The following is a 25,467-nucleotide window of genomic DNA, read 5'->3' as shown; positions in this document are numbered from 1 at the left end:
ATACAATGATGCCACAAGGCAGACAAGCAGCAGGAAGCCACAAAGCCACTCAATGCCTATAAAAGAATACATCTACACTTCAAAAAACATAGGATTGCACTACCAGCTTATTGCCAGGTAAAAGCTGATCAAGCGTACAATGCAATTTCCCCCTAGTGTTGACTGAAGCGGTCAGCCCAGTGCTGGTTATATCAAGTAAAGACACAAAAGAGACCACTACACATATTCTACACACACACCCCTCCATTCCTCATTCAAAAGGCACACTTGACTTGTGAATCAAACCAGTGAGAGAGATTTTATCTCTTAAGATGACTTAATACATTTTGAGTGACTCTGACAAGCTGGGATTCACAGCTTAAAGTTCTAATCCAATTAAACTGGTTTGTTTATCCAACAGTCCAACAGAAACAGATGTGCATACAGTAAAGCACACATTTGAAACACATTCATATTAGCTTAAGGAGAGACCCTCTCAAGTCAATTCCTCCTTGGCTCACTGCTACTGCTGAGGGCATTAAGTGAAGCTAGGTACATATTGTTTTTGTGTCTCTTCAAATCAACTGAGACAGTAACTGTTGTCTGAATATTTTATTCATGCACTTCAGGGCAAAGGCCTACTGTAAGTGTTTTAACTGATGCTCCCATAAGAGCTCTTATTTGTCTCATGGGTTATTATGATGTTCAAGACAAAGCTGGTTATGAACCAGGGTTGGGGTCAATTCCTTTTTAATTTAGTCGATTATGGAATTACATTTTTTTTCTCAATGCTTATCTAGGAGAACATTTTGGAATTGGAATTTTAGTTTATTTTCAGAATTGACTGAATTTAAATGTGAATGGCCCCAACTCTGGCATACGATACCTGTGTCTCTGGCATACGATATCTGTGTCTCTCTTTGGCATAATCTCAACATGCTGTTCATTTTTTAACTTTTTTCTCTTCATTAAAACAATGAACAGCTCAAACCTTGGAAGGCAATACTTCAGACAAACAGCAAGACTAAAAGGTTAGTCTTTTGTATCTCTTCTTACTGTATAATGGTGCCAAAACATACAATGTTTTTTGACTCTTAAATCTTGTTTTAGGGACCTAGACTACACCAATGTTTTAATCAATATGTCGCTAAGGGGATAAATAATGTTGTACTGAATTGAATACCTCTACTAATCACTCCAGTAGAGCAGGTAAACACAGCTGAGTGATCAGAGCCTGGATAAACCTCAGACAGGATAAAGCCCCACTCATACTAAGTCCTTGCCTGTATTTTTAGCATGCTGACCCTTCTCTAAAGTGATTTGGTTGAACAGTTGGTTGAGAGGGGACAGGGCTGGGTGGGTGAGGGTGGAGAGGGGTTGTAGGAGCAGGTGGGGCATACACAGAGCCCTGAGGGGGGTGGTGCCCGTCTCTAGCCTGGCCTCTCTCATTTAGCACACTGGTGTAGAGTCAGAGCAGAACTCTGGGGCTCCACAGCAGAACTCAGTCAGTCTGGTTTTACATAGAACACATGCTTGTGTAGTGTCAGTAAACCCTACACTACAGTAACTTATCAGGCAAAACCTTAACATCTGGATATGATTTGCTTCACCCAAAAAGCACCTTTAATTTAGTCACGCTCACCCACACAAATTCATTGATTCACATACAACCACACAAAACACACATAAATACACACATGGGATCAGACAGCAGAGAGAAAGGGCTGCAATTTGCTGATGATGTAAACACAGTGAGATCACAGGAGGTTGGTGCCACCTCAATTGGGGAGGATGGGCTCGTGGTAATGACTGGTATCGGAGTCAGTGGAATGGTATTAAATACGTCAAATGCATGGTTTGATGCCATTCCAGTCCCTCCGTTTCAGCCATTATTATGAGCCGTCCTCCCCTCAGCAGCCTCCACTGAGTGAGATCCAGGCCTGTAGCATCTCAGAGTAGGCGTCAAACCGTGCTGAACTAGGATCAGTTTAGCCTTTTACTTCATAAGGAATAAGATAACATGGAAACTCCTACTCTGAGACGCTTTTTGAATACCGGCCATGGTCAGGCGGGGTTAGGGCCCTTATTCATCAAGCATCTCAGAGTAGGAGTGCTGATCTAAGATCAGTTTCTAAGATCAGTTTAGCCTTTTAGATTATAATGAATGGACAGGGGGGACCTGATTCTAGACATGCACTCTTACTCTGAAATACTGCTTGATACATACAGCTCCTGGACCAACCCAGCCTGTCTAGTCCATGTGGAGGGTCAGTGGGGCAGCTCCTGCATGACCTCTTCAGCCAGCTGTGTGATGAGTTGCCAGGCCTCGCGGATGTGACGTGACTCGGTGGTGCGGGCGCAGAGGGCGAAGCGCAGCACAAACTGACCAGACAGCAGGCACGGCACCAGGTGGATCTTCCTGCCATTGTTGATCCTCTTCAGCAAGGTCTCATTCACCTCGTTGGAACCCTTTCGGGAGGAAAGGTTAGATGGGATGCTATTTGGGATACAATCTATTACCTATATAGTGCACCCTATTCCCTATATGGCCATAGGGCCCTGGTTAAAAGAGGGGCACTATATAGGTAATAGTGTGCCATTTGGGATGTTACAATAGTCTAATACATTTTTTTTTATTTTATTTTTTTTAAATGGATGCCAGCAGGTAATGTGAACAATGCATAAGAAGCATAGGTTCCAAAATGTAAACTAAAACTACACTGCTCAAAAAAATAAAAGGGAACACTTAAACAACACAATGTAACTCCAAGTCAATCACACTTCTGTGAAATCAAACTGTCTACTTAGGAAGCAACACTGATTGACAATAAATTGCACATGCTGTTGTGCAAATGGAATAGACAACAGGTGGAAATTATAGGCAATTAGCAAGACACCCCCAATAAAGGAGTGGTTCTACAGGTGGGGACCACAGACCACTTCTCAGTTCCTATGCTTCCTGGCTGATGTTTTGGTCACTTTTGAATGCTGGCGGTGCTTTCACTCTAGTGGTAGCATGAGACGGAGTCTACAACACACACAAGTGGCTCAGGTAGTGCAGCTCATCCAGGATGGCACATCAATGCGAGCTGTGGCAAGAAGGTTTGCTGTGTCTGTCAGCGTAGTGTCCAGAGCATGGAGGCGCTACCAGGAGACAGGCCAGTACATCAGGAGACATGGAGGAGGCCGTAGGAGGGCAATAAGCCAGCAGCAGGACGCTACCTCCGCCTTTGTGCAAGGAGGAGCAGGAGGAGCACTGCCAGAGCCCTGCAAAATGACCTCCAGCAGGCCACAAATGTGCATGTCTGCTCAAACGGTCAGAAACCGACTCCATGAGGGCCCGACGTCCACAGGTGGGGGTTGTGCTTACAGCCCAACACCGTGCAGGACGTTTTTCATTTGCCAGATAACACCAAGATTGGCAAATTCGCCACTGGCGCCCTGTGCCCTTCACAGATGAAAGCAGGTTCACACTGAGCACATGTGACAGACGTGACAGTCTGGAGACGCCATGGACGCCGACGTTCTGCTGCCTGCAACATCCTCCAGCATGACCGGTTTGGCGGTGGGTCAGTCATGGTGTGGGGTGGCATTTCTTTGGGGGGCCGCACAGCCCTCCATGTGCTCGCCAGAGGTAGCCTGACTGCCATTAGGTACCGAGATGAGATCCTCAGGCCCCTTGTGAGACCATATGCTGGTGAGGTTGGCCCTGGGTTCCTCCTAATGCAAGACAATGCTAGACCTCATGTGGCTGGAGTGTGTCAGCAGTTCCTGCAAGAGGAAGGCATTGATGCTATGGACTGGCCCGCCCGTTCCCCAGACCTGAATCCAATTGAGCACATCTGGGACATCATGTCTCGCTCCATCCACCAACGCCACGTTGCACCACAGACTGTCCAGGAGTTGGCGGATGCTTTAGTCCAGGTCTGGGAGGAGATCCCTCAGGAGACCATCCGCCACCTCACCAGGAGCATGCCCAGGCGTTGTAGGGAGGTCATACAGGCACGTGGAGGCCACACACACTACTGAGCCTCATTTTGACTTGTTTTAAGGACATTACATCAAAGTTGGATCAGCCTGTAGTGTGGTTTTCCACTTTAATTTTGAGTGGGACTCCAAATCCATGGGTTGATAAATTTGATTTCCATTGATCATTTTTGTGTGATTTTGTTGTCAGCACATTCAACTATGTAAAGAAAAAACTATTTAATAAGAATATTTCATTCATTCAGATCTAGGATGTGTTATTTTAGTGTTCCCTTTTTTGAGCAGTGTATATACAATAGACCTAACGAGAAATAGTTTTAATGTACTCCAGTCCAAAGAACGTTCAATGATCATGTGCTGAACTAACATTCACAGTTGGCTGAATTGTCTTACCTTTAGTCTAAAGCAGACCAGCCCTAACACGACGTCTGCGCTGATCTCAAAGCGCTGGTCAGCGCGAACCAGGCTCTCAAACTCTTTGGCCAACTCCACATGCTATGAAGGCAGAGAGACAGTCAGTCATTCATTCATACTCAGACAGCCAGTGGTGGAAAAGGTACCCAATTGTTATATTTGAGTAAAAGTAAATATACCTTAATAGAAAAGTAAGTCACCCAGTAAAATCCTACTTGAGTAAAAGTAAAAAAGTATTTGGTTTTAAATATACTTAAGTATCAAAAGTAAATGTAATTGCTAAAATATACTTTAGTATTAAAAGTATAAATAATTTCAAATTCCTTTAAGCAAACTAGACGGCACGATTTTCTTGTTTTTAATTTTTTTAACGGAGAGCCAGGGGCACACTCCAACACTCAGACATAATTTACAAACAAAGCATTTGTGTTTAGTGACTCAGCCAGATCAGATGCAGTAGGTATGACCAGGGATTTTCTCTTGAAGTGCATGAATTAGACCATTTTCCTGTCCTGCTAAAAGCATTCAAAATGTAATGAGTACTTTTGGGTGTCAAGTAAAATTTGTGGAGTAAAAAGTAAAAATATTCTTTAGGAATGTAGTGGAGTTAAAGTTGTCAAAAATATAAATAGTAAAGTAGAGTACAGGTACCCCCAAAAACTACTTAAGTAGTACTTTAAAGTATTTTTGCTTAAGTTCCTTACACCACTGCAGACAGCAGTCTGAGGTGCTGCAGATGGAAATGGGTTAAGGTGAACTTCTTGATATGGACACTAGGTGACACCCTGGTAACTAAATTTGAATTAATATATTTTTTTCTAGAGGGTGGTGTCCTTACAGCAGCTAGCTGGCTGTTGTAATACACATTTTTTTCAGCAATAGTAGCTACATTGTCTTTAATATTCATTCCCCCTTGAGAAGGGCTCCATTCTCAACCAAAGGGTTAATGTGATGACAACTGTTTGATGAGTGAAAATACTAGATAAACATTAAAGCACATGGCCCTAACCATACAACTTCCTGAATTTAACAGAAAATGCATTGTTGTTTAGTATGCCCATGGAATCAGGTATATCTCAGTATGGAAATTAATGCACAAGCTCTTTGACAATGAATCTAGTCATAAAACGGTCAGTATTAGCCCAAAGGCTGGCAGATGGCAATATTGAGTCATTTCAGCTTACTGTCCAAAGAGGATCTACAGTATTCAGCTGGCTATACATTTGTATCCACAGTGGACCAGTTCGTACATAAAACATTCTCCATGTGGGCTACAAAGGCATCGATTTCCTCCTTAACTTGATTTAGTGGTGACAAAATGGTGGCTAATGCTACTTCCTGACATTGCGTACAGCGTTCAGACCAATGGTAAACAGTCTGCTGCAACCTAATTGGCTGAACGCGATACGCAACATCCGGGAATTGCAATTAGCCACTCTAGCATTCTGGTGGAAAATGGTGTTTCATAAAGTAAGTATGCATATTTTCCCAGTTGTTGTATCCCTTCTCACAACTAAATCAAGTTAAGAAGCAAAGTGATGCCTTTGCAGCCTGAATGGAGAATATTTTATGCACGAACCAGTTCACGGGGGATACAAATGTACAGCCGGTTGCATAGATTCCCTTTGGACGATAAAATGAAAAAATTCAATATCGCCATCTGCCGGCCTTTGGGCTAAGTCAGTCTATGTTTGAACTTGGCGCTCCGATACCGCTTGAGTCTGACAATTTTCTGGGCTTTTCTCTGACACTGCCTATTATATAGGTCCTGGATGGCAGGAAGCTTGACCCCAGTGATGTACTGGGCCATTCGTACTACCCTCTGTAGCGCCTTACGGTCAGATGCCGAGCAGTCTCCGCTTTACTGGAGTTTTTCAATCTAATAAAGACAGTAGATGAATGCAGTATGGCTGAAGGCCTTGTGTTGCTGTTGCTTAATTTACTGATAGAGCTAGACAGACACAGACCAGGCTGATTTGATTGACAGACCGATACAGAGGAAGGGAACCGGAGCTGTTTCTGTGCTTTGCTGTTACCTTACGGATGTAGTCCTGAAGGCCTTTGAGCCCATACATTCGGAACACAAACCACATCTTGAGAGAGCGGAACCTCCGGCCCAGTGGAATCTGCCAGTGCTGTGAGGTAGTGTGAGGTACAGGGGGAGATAGGGTGCGGTAGGGGGAGGTAGAGGGTGCGGTAGGGTGAGGTAGAGTGGGAGATAGGATGAGGCAGAGAGGGATAAGTGGGTTAGGGTTAGTGGAGCAAACAGAGTGAACACTGATATGACATCCAGTGCCACTTACACATAGACAGAATATAATGATAATAGATAACCATTCAGCTTACCCTGTAATCTGTGATCAGTCCTGTGAATAAACAGATGAGTAATTATACTACTAGCAATTCACAGCCAACATTTTAATTATTAACATATTATTGAATGTTGTTACCATCGCTGACCTGTATTCTCTCTCTCCCTTCCCAAAGCAAGTGTAGTAGATAATAAACAGATCTCTCGCCCTTCTCTCCACATACAGTAGAAAAGCCCTGTTGCAGTGGTAATAACCTGTAATTTCATTGAGCTGGAACTGGGGAAGCAGTGGCCTTACTGTGAGCAGCCTTCTCTGTGGAGAGGTTGGCCAGTCTTTTGTCTTTCTGTCAGTCCAATTAAGGAGGAGGAGGCTTCAGTGTTGTGTTGAACTGCGTCCCAAATGGCATCCTATTCCCTACATAGCGCACTTTGTACAGTCCTTTGGTGCCCTGGACAAAGTAGTGCACAATCTAAGGAATAGGGTTCCAATTGGGAGAATACATCTGCATCTAAGATGGGTGACACTCTGTCACTGGCTAACACTCTGTCACTGGCTAACACTCTGTCACTGGCTAACACTCTGTCACTGGCTAACACTCTGTCACTGGCTAACACTGGCAGGCAGCGATGCAACATGACCATTAGTGGACTATTACAGTGCAAATGTTTTGTGGGGAGGACATCGGTAATTGAATTGGATTGTTTTAGAGTGACATATTGCGTGTTATTAGGTCAGCGTTTGGACGCCTTATTGTATTTACTCTCTAACACAAGTACTCACACACACACACACACACTTCCTAGCCATATAAAACATGGGGCTGTGGTGGTGAGTATTAGTTTATCCACCTTGGGTTTATTAGCAAGCCTAAAGCCAGCAGGATTGTGAGGTGAGCAGGCCGACAGACCCTCAGATCCTTGATGTGATATACTGGGCTCTCACACTAACACCATTCACATCCCATTACATTACAGGGACTCCAGACATCATCTGCACTTGATCAAATTAAACCACTATACTGTAAATAGGCTGATGAGACTATTGCTAGATTTACCACATTTAAACCTAATAGTTTGGAAATAACACAAAAAAAGTAATGTCAATACAGACTATTGTCAGTGCAAAAATATCTACCTGACTCTTGATGATCATGTTTCAGGTATAGAGGATCCATCTTGAAGGCCCCAATGAGATCAGATCTTTTCTTCACCCTGTGGATAGACACTGAAACACTTAAACACTCTTACCCTATGAGAGCTCCCACAGAAAACATAAGGGTGGGCTAAAGGGCAAGGCTTTTTAAGAAAGAAAACGGCTCCCCCACATACAGGTGTTCAGTGCTACATTAAGTCTTACAAAAGACACACTGTATTGAAGTAAATTATAATCTCTATTTTATTGAAGTATATTCTCTTTTTGTTAACTTATATTGAACAATAAAGTTGTATTGTAAAGTGACAATGATCTAAGGGGACACCCTACAGGGGATGACACAGCAGCATAAATTATGTTTTTGTAAACAATGACTTGGCACAACTTGTGCTCTAGATTTTGTCTCTGAAAATGAGTTGAAAGAATTCTGTTTTCACAATCAGTTGAGCATGAAACAAGAACGTAAGATCATAAGTGAGACCAGGGTCTCTCAGTTACACATTCACCTGACGTATTGTTACAAACTGTTATAAACCAATAATACCATTCATAAACTGAGATGCTACAAGTAATTTTAACTTTATTACAGTTATTAAAATACACTATAGCGTCATAAAAAAGCACAGCTATTTCTGAGCAGACTACATAAGTCTCTCCTTACATAAGTCATTTTCTTTGTTAACTGACGTTGTCATGGCAACTCACCAGGGATGGAAGAGGGCATTGAGCGTTCTATCAACAAGAAATGTTGGGGTTGTTTGTGGGGTGATGAGAGAGGGCAGATGGGATGCCTATTCCCACCCACTGTTTAAAGAATGCTTTAGGTGTCTAGATAGTGCTTCTGGAGGTGACTTTGTTATGTCGGCCCATTGTAGAGTAGACAATAGCCACATTAAGCAACAGTGTAACTAAGGATGGGGAGAATAGTACAGCCTTAGATTTTAGGTTGTAGACACGTATACAGTTGCGCAGTGTCGTGCTGAGCTCAGAAGGTAGTTTAGATTTGAATCAATATTAAAAACCATGCTGAAGCCGCTCCCCTCTCCCCATAGAACAGAAAAGAAACTAAGGGGTCATACAAAAGCAAAGTGAATATATATATATATATATATTATACAAATAAAGATTTTACTTGTATTTTACTTGTATGATTGTTGTATGATTTTATTAAAATGACCAGCAGGGAATCTTACAGACTGTCCCCCTGGTCAGATAAAACAGCCTGTTCAATAATAAAACGATGTTTCTACAAAGGCTGACTGTCAATCACTTGATAACTTACCACATTGTAGAGCAGTCAAAGTTGACCAACAGCCATTTGTGTGCATTGAAATTGAAAGAGTCTGCAAACTGAAAGAGATAAAAGAGTCAGCCAATCAAATCAGCTGATTTTGACGTAAGTGTACAGGTCACCGTCTTAATACACAAGCCATTTTTTCCCCATTTAATTGTAGGAAAACCGTGGTCTTAGAATATATTTGATTTGTCAAAGCCCCTTGCTTCCATCACTAGGTTTGCACTGACTGCAGCTGGCCTTCCCACCTGCCTTCACAGACGCAATAAAAGCAGGCAGCAATAAGAGACAATATTAATCAGAGGGGCTCGTGCCCAGTTGTTACCATGCTGACAGATGCAGGAGCCTGCCTATCACTCATATCCTAGCAACCAGCCTCAGCTGCAGAGGGAGCCGGTGTGTCTGCCCCCTGTCATTCAGGTGTGTGTATGTGTGTGCGCGCGCGTTCCCGCCTCCTCTACTACATCCCTATCCCCCACCCCCCAACATTCTTTGAACTTGTGTCGCTAATAAACAGTGATATTTCTTTGACGAGGAGAGCAGCAGGGTTTTATCTAAAGGTCTGATGATGCCTGAGGAAATGACTTTAGCCTTATCTGTGCTCTCAGTGTGTCACTCCACTCGGCTCTGTTCGGTTGAAGACGCATGATATCCAAAAGGCCAACGGATGCTGTTCTAATTTCCAACGGATTATTGGGATATTACTTATTCTAGCACGCTTCCCTCTTGACAGTTAATTTAAGTTATTATCAAACACAAATTATAATGGGTGTAAAATACAAGTATGTTCACTGGCAATTTAACTGGAAGTGTGTGGTTTCTAACCTCAATGCCGTTCAACAGGGGTCTGAATTCAGGACAGATAAAGGAACTCCCAGCATATGCAGCATCAATGTGCATCCAGATTTTCTCTGCATTACCTGAGACAAAAATACAAATGTGTAGAACCAGTAGTACAGAAACATACAAAGCTGGTCCTGAGACATGGCTGTACAGTAGATTCCTATGTCTTTATCAGTCTACAACCACATGTCGGTGCTAATAGACAGCCTTTAGGAGTATGTTAATAATGCTTTGAGAATCATACTTACATATGGGCCCAAGTTCAATAATGTGATCAAATGCACATGAGGGAGTGGTCCCAAGAGTAGCACAGAACTAAATGAAAGGACAAAAATCAACATGATATTCATAAGAATGTGTTTGTGGACTGTATTGGACTATTGGTTATTTCTGTTTGACTATTGTCTTGGACAACATGTGGCATATTCTTTATAATAAGGGGGAAATGAATGTGTCTATTCTAAGTGCCAATCTGCCGAGGCATGTAAATGGATGTGTGTTCTGACTTCCAAAGAAGGGGATGAGTGCGTTCTGTTCTGACGTAGAAGGGGATGAGTGTGTTCTGTTCTGACGTAGAAGGGGATGAGTGCGTTCTGTTCTGACGTAAAAGGGGATGAGTGCGTTCTGTTCTGACGTAAAAGGGGATGAGTGTGTTCTGTTCTTACGTAGAAGGGGATGAGTCCTGCAGCCTTGTCTTCCTGTATCATTCTCCGGAGGGTCTCTCCCTGGACAGCATACTTGTCTGACTGCTCCGTCGGAATCTTCTTCATCCTCACTCCGGCAATCATACCTGCTCGTTCCACCGAGCAATGAGCCTGTTCAAAGAGAATAGAGTAGAGTTAACACAAGTGACTTCAAGATAGCCAACTGTCACAACCCAAACAGAGCAGATGATAAACATGTAGGCCACTTCAAGATGGTGAACAACGTCCAACCAAAGAGAGTAGAGCTCCCAAGATAGCCAACTGTCACAACCCAAACAGAGCAGATGATAAACATGTAGGCCACTTCAAGATGGTGAACAACGTCCAACCAAAGAGAGTAGAGCTCCCAAGATAGCCAAAGAAAGACAGTGATTTTGGTGACTTAAAAGACAGCCAACATTGTCTCGGCCACCAGACTTAAGCCCGATCATGCTAATAGGTTATTTTAAACCTGTCTAAATTATCATTCTATCTCGGCATATAGTACTGTACATTCACCCAAAGATGAAATAATGTTTGTAGTCCGTCCATCAAGTAAGACGTTAAAGGACCAGTTGTACTGTGTGTAACGTCACTCCTGGAGAAAAGGGCTGTTATCCTCTTCCCCATAAAGGCCAGTGTTGTCCTCGGGGCAAAGCCATAACCTAATCCTATGCTGCTCAGGTCAACAGAGCAGAGCTAGCATGACTGTGCTGCCTGACAAACTGTTACGGGATTTTAATGAAAAAATGACTAAATTATGTATACATTTAAATCAGAACTATAACTAAAACAGAATACTACTATGTTACTGTATGGATGTTTGAATCTTATTATAATCATTAATACTGAATGTAATGTGTGTAGTTTGTCAAGAATTAGTACAAGGACTTTCTGTTCCTTGTTAGAAACGAATGGAGCTATCGTCAGAGGTATATAAACCAATGTACATTGTATTATGACCAGAGCTCTCGAAAATAAACGCTACTGATTAAATATGAGACTGGTCTCTGTCCATTTTATGCAAATAAGTATCTTACAAATTCTTAGAAACGGACAGAGTGTTTTAATTGAACATATAGGAAATAAATTCCTCCAACACATACAGACCCATATCACGAGAAAGTTTTACCAAGAAAAACTTACAAAAGGACTAATTCAAGGCAAAAAGGAGTTGGAGCATGCAAGATTGATTTATTTTAGCTCACTTTAATCCGTTGTAGAGGATGCAAACAGGTGACTGTCGTTTCAACGTCAAGCTGAAGTCTTCCTCAGAGTGACCTAACCATTGCACTTACCTCCTATTTATAGCCTAGTGGCCCATTGAAACACAAGTGCTAGAGGCATTACTACAGATCCGGGTTCATTCCAGGGCTGTGCCACAACCAGCCGTGGCCGGTAGTCCCATAGGACGGCACACAATTGGCCCAGCATCGTCTGGGTTAACGGAGGTTTTGGCTGGTGGGGATTTAATTGGTTCATCGCATTCTAGTGACTCCTTGTGGTGGGCCGGTTTCCTGCGGGCTGACCCCAGTAGCCAGCTGAACGGTGTTTCATCTGACACATTGTTGCGGCTGGCTTCCGGGTTAAACTGGTGTGTGTTAAGTAGAGCGGTTAGGCGGGTCATGTTTCGAAGGGCGCAATATCCCACTTTCACCTCTCCCGAGCCGATTGGGGAGTTGCAGTGACGAGACAAGATCAAAAATTGGGGAGAAAAAGGGGGTAAAAAATATATATATACAGTACCAGTCAAGAGTAGGTTCCATGTGTATTATTTCATAGTTTTGATGTCGTCACTATTCTTCTACAATGTAGAAAATAGTAAAAATAAAGAAAAACCCTTGAATGAGTAGGTGTGTCCAAACTTTTGACTGGTAGTGTAAATAAATAAACAATATAAAACAATTATAATGATTAAGGTAAATGGCAAATTATAGCACACAGTAATACAAATAATAATGTGCATTTGAGCATGTACAGTACATGATATTTGTAGCGCTACAATTAATGAAGCTTGGATTAACGACACATTTATTTTATCCTTAGTATTATTTTGTGCTATAATTTGCCATTTACCTTGAAACACATCATTAAAATGATTTTACATTGTTGTGTCTCAATGGGCCACTAGGCTATACATTGGAGCTAAGTGCAATGGTCAGTTTACTCCGAGGAAGACGTCAGCTTGACGTTAAAACGTCAGTCACCTGTTCGCATCCTGTACAATGGATTAAAGTGAGCTAAAATAAATCAAACTCCTTTCTGCCTTGAATTAGTCCCTTTGTAAGTTTTTCTTGCTAATGATTTTTGTCTACTTTGTTGAGCATCTCTCCTTTCCTTTTGCTGAAGCACCAACGCGTTGTGGCTCACAGGCCTTCTTTAGGGTGCACAGGTGCACAGCAGTGACAGGCGAAATGAATGACCAGAAATTAAAGGGCAGTGCATTCAGAAAGTATTGAGACCCCTTCACTTTTTCCACATTTTGTTACGTTACATCCTTATTCTAAAATAGATTAAATTGTTTTTTTCTTCATCAATCTACACACGATACCCCATAATGACAAAGCAAAAAAAGGTTTTTAGAAATGTTTGGAAATGTATTAAAAAATGAAATATCACATTTACATATTCAGACCCTTTGTACTTAGTACTTTGTTGAAGCACCCTTGGCAGCGACTACAGCCTCAAGTCTTCTTGGGTATGACGTTACAAGCTTGGCACACCTGTATTTGGGGAGATTCTCCAATTCTTATCTTCAGGTCCTCTCAAGCACTGTCAGGTTGGATGGGGAGCGGTGCTGCATGGCTATTTTCAGCTCTCTCCAGAGATGTTCGATCGGGCTCTGGCTGGGCCACTCAAGGACATTCAGAGACTTGTCCCGAAGCCACTCCTACGTTGTCTTGGCTGTGTGCTTAGGGTTGTTGTCCTGTTGGAAGATGAACCTTCAACCCAGTCCTTCGCCTCGCTCTGGAGCAGGTTTTCATCAAGGATCTCTCTGTACTTTGCTCCGTTAATCTTTCACTCGATCCGGACTGTTCTCCCAATCCCTGCCGCTGAAAAACATCCCCACAGCATGATGCTGCCACCACCATGCTTCACCATAGGGATGGTATTGACCAGGTGATGAGCGGTGCCTTGTTTCCTCCAGATGTGACACTTAGCATTCAGGCCAAAGTGTTCAATCTTTTTTTATCAGACCAGATAATCTTGTTTCTCATAGTCTGAGAGTCATTTAGGTGCCTTTTGGCAAACTCCAAGAAGGCTGTCATGTGCCTTTTATTGAGGAGTGGCTTCCTTCTGGCCACTCTACCATAAAGGCCTGACTGGTGTCGTGCTGCAGAGATTTTTGTATTTCTGGAAGGTTCTCCCAACTCCACAGAGGAACTCTGGATCTCTGTCAGAGTGGCCATAGGGTTCTTGGTCACCTCCCCGATCAAGGTCTTTCTCCCCCAATTGCTCAGTTTGGCCGGGTGGTCAGCTCTAGGAAGAGTCTTGGTGGTTCCAAACTTCTTCCATTTAAGAGTGATGGAGGCCACTGTGTTCTTGGGGACCTTCAATGCTGCAGAAATGTTTTGGTACCCTTCCCTATGCTTCGACACAATCCTGTCTCAGAGCACAACGGACAATTTATTTGACCTCATAGCTTAGTTTTTGCTCTGACATGCACTGTCAACTGTGGGACCTTATATAGACAGATGTGTGCCTTTTCAAATCATGTCCAATCATAGGTGGACTCCAATCAAGCTGTAGAAACCTCTCAAGGATGATCAATGGCAAACAGGATGCATCTTAGCTCAATTTAAAGTCGCATAGCAAAGGGTTTGAATACTTATGTAAAAAAGGTACTTCTGTAAAAAATAAACTAATAACATTTGCAAACATTTCTAAAAACCTGTTTTCGCTTTGTCATTATGGGGTGTAGATGTTTAGATTTATGGGAAAACATTTATTTAATCAATTTTAGATTAAGGCTGTAACTTAACAAAATGTGGAAAAAGTGAAGGGGTCTGAATACTTTCCGAATCCACTGTATATTATATTAAACAATAGAAAGAGGAACTAATACCCAAAACTATAAAGAGAAAAAAAAAACGTTTGTTTATTTTTTCTCTTAATTATTTTGGAAATTATTCCCTCTATCTATTGGTAAATATTGTTAACCAATAGATCAATTAGAAGTCCAAAAAAATCAAATCAAATTTATTTGTTACATACACATGGTTAGCAGATGTTAATGCAAGTGTAGCGAAATGCTTCTAGTTCCGACAATGCAGTAATAACCAACGAGTAATCTAACCTAACAATTCCAAAACTACTGCCTTATACACAAAAGTGTAAAGGGATAAAGAATATGTACATAAAGATATGAATGAGTGATGGTACAGAGTGGCATAGGCAAGATGCAGTAGATGGTATCGAGTACAGTATATACTGTACTGCAAAACGCACCTGCATTGCGGTGGGACTGATTGGGTTAAAGTGCTCTATAGTGCTCATCTGGTTTTGTGACCTGACCTGTTCAGGGTAGGAGTAGGATTAATAAGAGCAAGAGTAGAAACCTGACCTGGTCGGAGGAGTAGGCCACCAGTTTGGAGGTAATGCCAGTCTCTGGACGTTGTGGGTCACTGGCCAGGATCATTCTGACCGCCCTGCAGCGGGCAGCTAGGAGAGCCACAAGAGTTGCCTCACTGGCCGTACCCTTCAAAAAGACAGACGAATGTAAGTGGGGTGAGTTTCGATGACTTCAGTCAAACCAGTAGGCCTTGCAACATGTACATCCTCTATGGTCATAGGCAGGTCCCACGTTCTATAAAAAAACAGACTTCACATGTCAAATTTGCTCCACATAAACCTGATGGTTTTCAAATAGCTCTTGTTCTTTGCTGAGGCTAGTCATATGCACATTCACTTAACCAAAAAAGCAGTTAAGAAAAAAACTTAAGAGATAAAAGTAACAAATAATTAAAGAGCGGGGGCACTGGTGTCAAGGTAATTGAGGCAATATGTACATGTAAGTAGAGTTATTAAAGTGACTATGCATAGATAAGAGAGTACTGCAAATACTCTGGGTAGCCATTTGACTAGATGTTCAGGAGTCTTATGGCTTGGGGGTAGAAGCTGTTTAGAAGCCTCTTGGACCTCGACTTGGCGCACTGGTACCGCTTGCTGTGCGGTAGCAAAGAGAAAATTCTATGACTAGGGTGGCTGAAGTCTTGGACAATTTTTAACCCCAAAACCTGCTATATACGTCCTGGATGGCAGGAAGCTTGGCCCCGGTGATGTACTGGGCCGCACGCAATACCCTCTATAGTGCCTTGCGGTCAGAGGCCGACCAGTTGCCATACCAGGCAGTGATGCAACCCGTCAGGATGCTCTCGATTGTGCAGCTGTAAAACCTTTTGAGGATCTGAGGACCCATGCCAAAGGGGCCTCCATCATTCTTCCATTCAAGAATGATGGAGGCTACTGTGTTCTTGCGGACCTTCAATGCTGCAGATATTTCTGTACCCTTCCCCAGATCTGTGCCTCGACACTATCCTGTCTCGGAGCTCTACAGACAATTCTTTCGACCTCATGGCTTGGATATGCACTGTCAACTGTTTCTTTTCTTCTTCCTTCTAAAACTTGTTTTCACTTTGTCATGATGGGGTATTGTGTGTAGATTGATGAGAAACATATTCAATTTAATGCATTTTGGAATAAGGCAGTAACGTAATAAAATGTGGAAAAAGTGAAGGGGTCTGAATACATTTCGAATGCACTGTACTTTAATTACCTCATACCCCTGCACATCCACTAGGTACTGGTAGTCCTTGTATATAGACTAGTTATCATTATTCATTATGTATCTATTATGACATGTTTAACTTTTCTATTATTTCTCTATTTTCTTTCTCTCTGCTTTGCTGGGAAGGGCCCGTAAGTAAGCATTTCAGTAGTCCACACCTGTTGTTTAGGATGCATGTGATTTGATTTTTCAGTATAATAATTTCACTCACAATCATAAATGCAAATCTCACTCATTAGCTTCTGTTTGATAAAACTGCTCCTAAACGCATCTCATACTCTTTCAAATGCTCATCTGAACATGATGCATCATGTGAGATGGCAATTTGTCACAGCTCTCATAAGGCTAGCAACAAGTGAGCGGAGGCCTACTTTTTGCCATAGTGAAGCGCACTTAAAACCCCAGCCACAAACAAAACACCCCTAGGATGAGCGATGATCCTCGATGGATTCAATAGAGGGCCATTAAATTATCTGTCAGCCTTCTCTCTCATGCCTAAGCCACCTCTCCTATCTCATCCCTGGCTGAGACAGTCACCTCAGCTGCACTGCTGTATCCACAACAATAAATGAACACTTTACCACACAAAATTAGTACCCACAACCCCAAAACACACACGCCCATCTTTGACTGACATATTAAAAGGCAATTACCTGCTGTTTATCTGGTGTTGTGAGGCAAACAATAACCAAAACATATATGACAGACAAATTGCTGGCAGCGACAGAATCGTGAGCAGTCAATTGCTTTTCCTACTTTTCTAACATCTGCATTGTTTTAGAAGGCAAAGTGGCAGGCGCTGTAAATACGGTTTTGACCCTACTGTGAATGCCATGTGTTCTGTACAAATATTAGATTTATATTGTTCTTGGATATCCTTACTTGAAATATGACTACGACAAATATATCCGACTACATTTTTCATTTAAATTAATTAATTGAATTGTAAATGTATTTGAAAGTATGTTGTGGCAATGTAGCAATACAACTGTGGAAATAAAAGCAATGCATCGTCTTACCCCAAAGAAATGGTAGTTTTACCATACCTGGATGACGCCTCCTCCTTGTCCGTGTGTCCCGGCAATGAAGTCTTCTGGCAGCTTGAGCATCTTCCCCAGCCAGTCCATCATGACTGTCTCCAGCTCTGTACAAGCTGGGCTGGCAGCCTACAGTAACATGGGGTTAGAGACAGGGTCAACACACAGCTCTGTACAAGCTGGGCTGGCAGCCTACAGTAACGTGGGGTTAGAGACAGGGTCAACACACAGCTCTGTATACGCCAGGCTGGCAGCCTACAGTAACATGGGGTTAGAGACAGGGTCAACACACAGCTCTGTACAAGCTGGGCTGGCAGCCTACAGTAACATGGGTTAGAGACAGGGTCAACACACAGCTCTGTATACGCCAGGCTGGCAGCCTACAGTAACGTGGGGTTAGAGACAGGGTCAACACACAGCTCTGTACAAGCCGGGCTGGCAGCCTACAGTAACGTGGGGTTAGAGACAGGGTCAACACACAGCTCTGTACACGCCAGGCTGGCAGCCTACAGTAACATGGGGTTAGAGACAGGGTCAACACACAGCTCTGTACACGCCAGGCTGGCAGCCTACAGTAACGTGGGGTTAGAGACAGGGTCAACACACAGCTCTGTACACGCCAGGCTGGCAGCCTACAGTAACGTGGGGTTAGAGACAGGGTCAACACACAGCTCTGTATACGCCGGGCTGGCAGCCTACAGTACCGTGGAGTTAGAGACAGGGTCAACACACAGCTCTGTACACGCCGGGCTGACAGCCTACAGTAACGTGGGGTTAGAGACAGGGTCAACACACAGCTCTGTACACGCCGGGCTGACAGCCTACAGTAACATGGAGTTACCACACCATTTGGACATGGACCGATATTAGCATTTTTCACATCAATTAATTAAATTTGTGCCACAAATGCTAAAACGTTAATATTTTGAAACAGTGCTATGGAATCTTAACCAAAACATGGATTGCTGTCATATCTTGTCCATAAACTGCTTACAGGGTAAGGAAGCCAACAAGTAATTTTGTAATGTGGCTGAACTATCCTTTAATGTCTTAAAATGTTGATACTGTTCAAATCATATTCAAAAGAAAGAGAGAGTGTGACAGAAACAGATGACAAGGTCATACATACCCAGGAGAATCCGATGCAACCAATAGCTCCAGACAGCATGTCTGCCAGCATGGCCGGGAAGGAGTTAGCCGTGGGGAAGTAGGCATAGAAGTACGGGCTGTGCCAGTGGGTCACCTAAACACAGAGGAAGAGTCGTGTCAGGTAGCCTAGAGGTTAGTCTGGTTCGAATCCCAGGTGTAACCTGACAGAGTAAATCTGAGGTTTGCTAGTATCAAAATCCTGCTAAATACCATGCCTTGCCATGGTGCCACTGAGCCCTTGATCAAGGCACATAACCCATAAACTGCTCTAGCCCTTGAGCATGGCAGTTAAACTGTTCCAGGCTGAATTCCAGTCTTGTGCGTGTTTGGGGAACCAAGCTAGAGGCTGCCAGTGTCCCTGTCTGTCTCCCTTACATGCTTTCCCATGGTGAGTCATTCATTAGACTAACCAGGCTTATTCCACACTGTTAAAAGCAGAGGTGGTAAAGAAAAAAAATATGTTTTAGAGGGTCAGATTGATAATGGAATAACAGCTTTCATGTTACAGCTAAGGAAAGGGTTTGGGTTGGGAGTAGATAGATTGAAACTGGTTTGTTTCTCTGGTGGTGAGATTATTGATGTGGGGTTAGAGACAGGGTCAACATTCATTCATTCATTTAAAGTCTTTGAACTTTGCCATGTGAAAGTCCACAGAATGCAGGGAATTCTACAACCATTTGCAAAAACAACTACATGGCTGATACGTGTCATATACAGTTAATGTGAGCTTTCGTGAACTGATTTCTCAGTACAACGGAACACTGTCTCGGTAACAAAACGTTCAACACTGAAACTCCTTACTGTACATCTTCTGAATGGTCACTAAACAACAGTCAACAGACCAGAAGTTGATACAGATATTGTGATAATGCCTCCCCCATAACTTAGCGGTTAGTGACTGTGTGCATTGAGTGTTGTGTATGTTCTCATGAAATCATGTTCAATGCAGCCGGAAGCCACTGGGTAAACAGCCCATTGGTATCATCAATGCTTTCATATTTAATGCTTAACTTTTCACTGATGAAATCTGTGAGAAAGCAGATCTCCAATAACAGAGTACCTGACCTATAGCAAGTTATGTATGCCACCTTCAAGTAAAGTTTTACCATCATGTTACAGCTGTAATCAGCCTTCAATCAATAGTCACCTCATCTATAATAATATAATCATCTTGGCCGCCTACCCCAGGCATGATGACCCTCTCAATGTCTTTGACCACGTCCTCGTAGGTGTCAGGCTCCTCAGGGGCCTCCTCAGGGATGAGGGACCGCAGGTACCCAGGCTCCACGTCGGGGTACACCGTCCTCTGCTCTATGTTCTCCAGGTAATCTGCTATCAGGTCTACCATCTCCTTCCCTCTCCTCCGGAACTCTGTAGCGTCCATTGTACAACTGGAACAGACAAATATCCCACTTCATCGTCCCAACCTTCACTAACAGTCCTACAAACTTAATACTGATTGCACGCACACACACACGATTTAGCAAGCCACATTATGACAAAGACACCTTGCTTCCAGACAAACTAAACACCTTCTTCGCCCTGCTTTGAGGAAATCAACACTGAGCTGCCGACGTGGGCCCCTTCCACTCACGAGGACTTTGTGCTCCCGATCTCCGTGGCTTACGTAAGTACCCAGAACCCAAACTTTGGGTTAGCTTGTTGTTAATCCACCTGGCGTGTCAGATTTCAATAAAGCTTTTCAGCGAAAGCATACCAAGCATTTATGTAAGGACATCTCTCTCAGTAGGCAAAATATTACAAACAGCTAACAGCCAAGTAGATTAGTCACGAAAGTCAGAAAAGCAATCAATTAAATCACTGACCTTTGATGATCTTTGGATGTTTGCACTCACGAGACTCCCAGTTACACAATAAATGTTCCGTTTGTTCCATAAAGATTATTTTTATATCCAAAATACCTCCATTTGGTTGGCGCGTTATGTTCAGAAATCCACAGGCTCGAGCGGTCACGACATCACAGACGAAAATTCCAAATAGTATCCGTAATGTTCGTAGAAACATTACAAATGTTTTTTATAATCAATCCTCAGGTTGATTTTACAATATATAATCGATAATATATCAACCGGGAATGTAGCTTATTCTATAGGAGAGAGAGAGAAAATGGCTGCTACAAGCTGTTGCGCATACAAAACGCTGCTGGCACCCAGCAATACAATGTGTGATCTTTCTCGCTGATTTTTCAAAATAAAAGCCTGCAACTACGTCTAAAGACTGTTCACACCATAGGGAAGCCATAGGAAAGGGAATCTGGTTGATATCCCTTTAAATGGAGCAAAGACAGGCTATGGAACATGGAGCTTTCAAAATAGAGGCCACTTCCTGGTTGGATTTTCCTCAGGTTTTCACCTGCAATATCAGTTCTGTTATACTCACAGACAATATTTTGACAGTTTTGGAAACTTTAGAGTGTTTTCTATCCTAATCTGACAATTATATGCATATTCTAGATTCTAGGCCTGAGAAATGGGCTGTTTAATTTGGGTACGTTTTTTTATCCAAACATCAAAATACTGCCCCCTACACTCAAGAGGTTCATTTATGGCAATTTAGCAAGTTAGTTTGCACTTGCTAGCTAATTTGTCCTATTTAGCTAGCTTGCTGTTGCTAGCTAATTTGTCCTGGGACATAATCATTGAGTTGTTATTTTACCTGAAATGCACAAGACCCTCTACTCCGACAAAAAACGACCAACCGAATCGTTTTGAGTCATCTCTTCTCCTTCCAGGCTTTTTCATTGTTTAACTTATATGGCGATCGCATCTAAACTTTAATTTTATTACCACAACTACAGGCAAAACAGTTCGTCTTTCAGTCACCCACGTGGGTATAACCAATGAGGAGATGGCACGTGGATACCTGCTTCTATAAACCAATGAGGAGATGGGAAATGCATGACTTTCAGCGTGACCTGCGTCAGAAAAAGGAATGAGTTTTATTTTAGCCCTTGGTGTCGGAGACGCTCGTTGGCGCAATAATTGAATAATATGGATTTCTACATTTAATTTGCGACGCTCGCGCACGCGACGTGTCCAGTCTGGTCAGCATGTAAAATATAACGCAGTTCTATTTCTGACGCAGATCGTGCTGCAAGTCCTGCCTCTCCCATCTCATCATTGGTTTATAGAAGCAGGTATCCACGTGCCATCTCCTCATTGGTTATAGCCACGTGGGTGATTGAAAGACGAACTTTGCTGCCGGTTGTCGTGGTAATTCAATGAATGTTTAGATGCGATCACCATATAAGTTCAAAGATGATAAAGCCTGGAAGGAAGAGCGATGACTAGAAACGATTCGGTTGGCCGTTGTATGTGTGGATTAGTTGTCGGAGTAGAGGTCCTTGTGCATTTCAGGTAAAATAACAACTCAATGTTTCTATCCCAGGACAAATTAGCTAGCAACAGCAAGCTAGCTAAATAGGACAAATTAACGTTAGCTAGCAAGTGCAAGCTAACTAGCTAAATTGTCATACATGTTTAATGCTTTTTGACCTGTCCCCAAATTAATGTAATTGGTTCAGAGTTTGTTTTGATATTTTAACCTGCGTGTCGTGATCGCGTTTGGTGTAGGGGGACAACATAAATGTATGCACGATGGCGCACGTGCATTCGGTTTGGGTTCCGTAGAGTCCTTGGCGACGCAGATGCTCGTTGGCACGTGCAAGAAGTGTGGGTGCAAAAATTGAATATTAGATTTCTAAATTGATTTTACAACGAGAGCGGTGTATAGACATTTAAGTGTTTTAGCCTTCGCAAGGCTGCCGGCCCAGATGGCATCCCAAGCCATGTCCTCAGAGTATGTGCAGACCAGCTGGCTAGAGGGTTTACGGACATATTCAATCTCTAACTATCCCAGTCTGTTGTCCCCACTTGCTTCAAGATGTCCACAATTGTCCCTGTACCCAAGAAAGCGAAGGTAACTGAACTAAATTACTATTGCCCAGTAGCACTCACTTCTGTAATCATTAAAGTGCTTTGAACGGCTAGTTAAGGACCATATCACCTGCATCTTACCTGACAACCTAAAACCAATTTGCATACCTCCCCAACAGATCCACAGCTGACGCAATTGCCATTGCACTGCACATGCCCTATCCCACCTGGACAAGAGGAATACCTATCTATGTAAGAATGCTGTTCATTGACTACAGCTCAGCCTTCAACACAGTAATGTCCTCCAAGCTCATCAATAAGCTCAGGGCCCTGGGTCTGAACCCCGCCCTGTAGAAATTGAAGCAAATTGTATTTCTGATTCATTCTTGTTACATATCTTTTAGGACAGTCAATAAAGTGAAAAGGTGTTCTTATTATATGATGAAACTGATGTGAAATCATTCAAACTTCAAAGAGTTCATTTATGTAATGCTCCCTGTTAGTGTTTTTTAGGTCAGTGTGTTATGAGTGACAATGTAGGCTTTCTGAGTGAGAATTGTTGCCAGTTATGGTTGAACAAGCTTATTTTGAAACATTAAGTATTTGTGTTTTGAGTGAATTTGAGGTGAGTTTAACTGTTAGGCCAAGATGCATGTTGGTAATGCAGACTGAAGAGTTTTGAAAAGGACTTCATTATTGTTAGCAATTGGAAAAAAAAGTAAATCGGTTTGAGGTCAGGACCACTTCAGAAGGCATATTTTCTTCTGTTGAAGTCATTCTGTTGATTTACTTCTGTGCTTTGGGTCATCCTGTTGGATCACCCAACTTCTGTTGAGCTTCAATTGACGGAGAGACAGCCTAACATTTTCCTGCAAAATGTCTTGATAAACTTGAATTCATTTTTACGTTGATAGCAAGCTGTCCAGGCACTGAGGCAGCAAAGCAGCCCCAAACCATGATGCTCTCTCCACCATACTTTACCGTTGTTATGAGGTTTTGATGTTGGTGTGCTGTACCTTTTTACCTCCACAAATAGTGTTGTGTGTTCCTTCCAAACAACTAAACTTTAGTTTAATCTGTCCACAGAATATTTTGCCAGAAGTGCTGTGGAACATACAGGTGCTCTTTTACAAACTTCAGACATGCAGCAATGTTTTTTTTGGATAGCAGTGGCTTCTTCTGTGGTGTCCTCCCATGAACACCATTCTTCTTTAGTGTTTTACGTATCGTAGACTCGTCAGAGATATTAGCATGTCCCAGATATTTCTGTAAGTCTTTAGCTGATACTCTAGGATTCTTCTTAACCTCCTTTAGCATTCTGCACTGTTATCTCGTAGTCCTCTTTGTAGGACCACCACTCCCTAGGGAGAGTAGCAACAATGCTGTACCTTCTCCATTTATAGACTATTTTTCTAACCGTGGACTGATGAACATCAAGGCTTTGAGATACTTTTGTAACCCTTTCCAGCTTTCTGCAAGTCAACAATTCTTAATCTTAGGTCTTCTGAGATCTCTTTTGTTCACATCAGGCAATGCTTCTTGTGAATAGCGAACTAATTTTGTATTAAAAAAAAAATTATAGGGCAGAGCAGCTCTAACCAAAATATCCAATCTCGTTTCATTGATTAGACTCCAGGTTAGCTGACTCCTGACTCCAATTAGCATTTGGAAAGTCATTAGCCTAGGGGTTCACATACTTTTCCAACCTACACAGTGAATGTTTAAATGATCTATTCAATATAGACAAGAGAAATACAATTTGTGTGTTATTAGTTTAAGCAGACTGTCTATGGTTGTGACTTAGATGAAGATCACAATAAAAACTAATTTGTGCAGAAATCCAGGTAATTCCAAAGGGTTCACATACTTTTTCTTGCCACTCTATCTGCTGCACTAAATGTTTTATATACACTACCATTCAAAAGGTTGGAGGTCACTTAATGTCCTTGTTTTTGAAAGAAAAGCACTTTTTTTTTTGTCCATTTAAAATAACATCAAATTGATCAGAAATACAGTCTAGACATTGTTAATGTTGTAAATGACTATTGTAGCTAGAAACAGCAGATTTTTAATGGAATTTCTGAGGCTCATTATCAGCAACCATCACTCCTGTGTTCCAATGGCACGTCGTGTTAGGGAATCCAGGTTTATCATTTTAAAAGGCTAATTGATCATTAGAAAACCCTTTTGCAATTTATGTTAGCACATCTGAAAACTGTTCTGATTACTGATTAAAGAAGCTATACAACTGGCCTTCTTTAAACTAGTTGAGTATTTGGAGCATCAGCCTTTGTGGGTTCGATTACAGGCTCAAAATGGACAGAAAAAAAATTAACTCGTCAGTCTATTCTTGTTCTGAGAAATGAAGGCTATTCAATGCGAGAAATTGCCAAGAAACTGAAAATCTCATACAACGCTGTGTACTACTCCCTTCACAGAACAGCGCAAACTGGCTCGAACCAGAATAGAAAGAGTGGGAGGCCCCGGTGCACAACTGAGCAAGAGGACAAGTACATTAGTGTGTCTAGTTTGAGAAACAGACGCCTCGCCTCACGAGTCCTCAACTGGCAGCTTCATTAAATAGTACCCGCAAAACACCAGTCTCAACGTCAACAGTGAAGAGGCGACTCCGGCATGCTGGCCTCCTATGCAGAGTTGCAAAGAAAAAGCCATCTCAGATTGGCCAATAAAAATAAAAGATTAATGGGCAAAAGAACACAGACACTGGACAGAAGAACTCTGATCATAATGACTAATCATAGATCAGCACTCCTACTCTGAGAAATTTGCTACAGCCCCTGGTGTGCATGTATTCTGAAGCCCGGTGGAGACCTGCAGTCCTGATAAACCCGAAGAATAATAGAGAGGTGGGTTGGCGGTGGGTGTACTCACGTTGTCGAGCACAGCCGGGGTCAGGTCCTCCTCTCTTTCAG

At 42.4% G+C, this 25,467-nt stretch overlaps 1 protein-coding gene across 1 annotated transcript; it reads right to left on the bottom strand.

Annotated features, from left to right (window-relative positions):
• LOC139405835 (aromatic-L-amino-acid decarboxylase-like) lies at window positions 1–25,467 on the bottom strand. Its single transcript, XM_071148272.1, has 14 exons — window positions 25,427–25,467; window positions 19,822–20,029; window positions 18,619–18,732; window positions 17,499–17,618; window positions 15,229–15,363; window positions 10,647–10,796; window positions 10,230–10,296; window positions 9,964–10,058; window positions 9,127–9,194; window positions 7,827–7,903; window positions 6,727–6,746; window positions 6,417–6,515; window positions 4,360–4,461; window positions 1–2,448 (listed from the first exon to the last, which is right to left on the bottom strand). The coding sequence occupies exons 2-14, from the start codon at window positions 20,020–20,022 to the stop codon at window positions 2,248–2,250; spliced, it is 1,449 nt and encodes a 482-aa protein (XP_071004373.1). The 5' UTR covers window positions 20,023–20,029; window positions 25,427–25,467; the 3' UTR covers window positions 1–2,247.

The sequence above is a fragment of the Oncorhynchus clarkii genome, chromosome 3 (genome assembly GCF_045791955.1).
Source record: "Oncorhynchus clarkii lewisi isolate Uvic-CL-2024 chromosome 3, UVic_Ocla_1.0, whole genome shotgun sequence".
In the NCBI taxonomy this organism is placed as follows: domain Eukaryota; kingdom Metazoa; phylum Chordata; class Actinopteri; order Salmoniformes; family Salmonidae; genus Oncorhynchus; species Oncorhynchus clarkii.
This window is presented reverse-complemented; position numbering and strand designations above follow the sequence as displayed.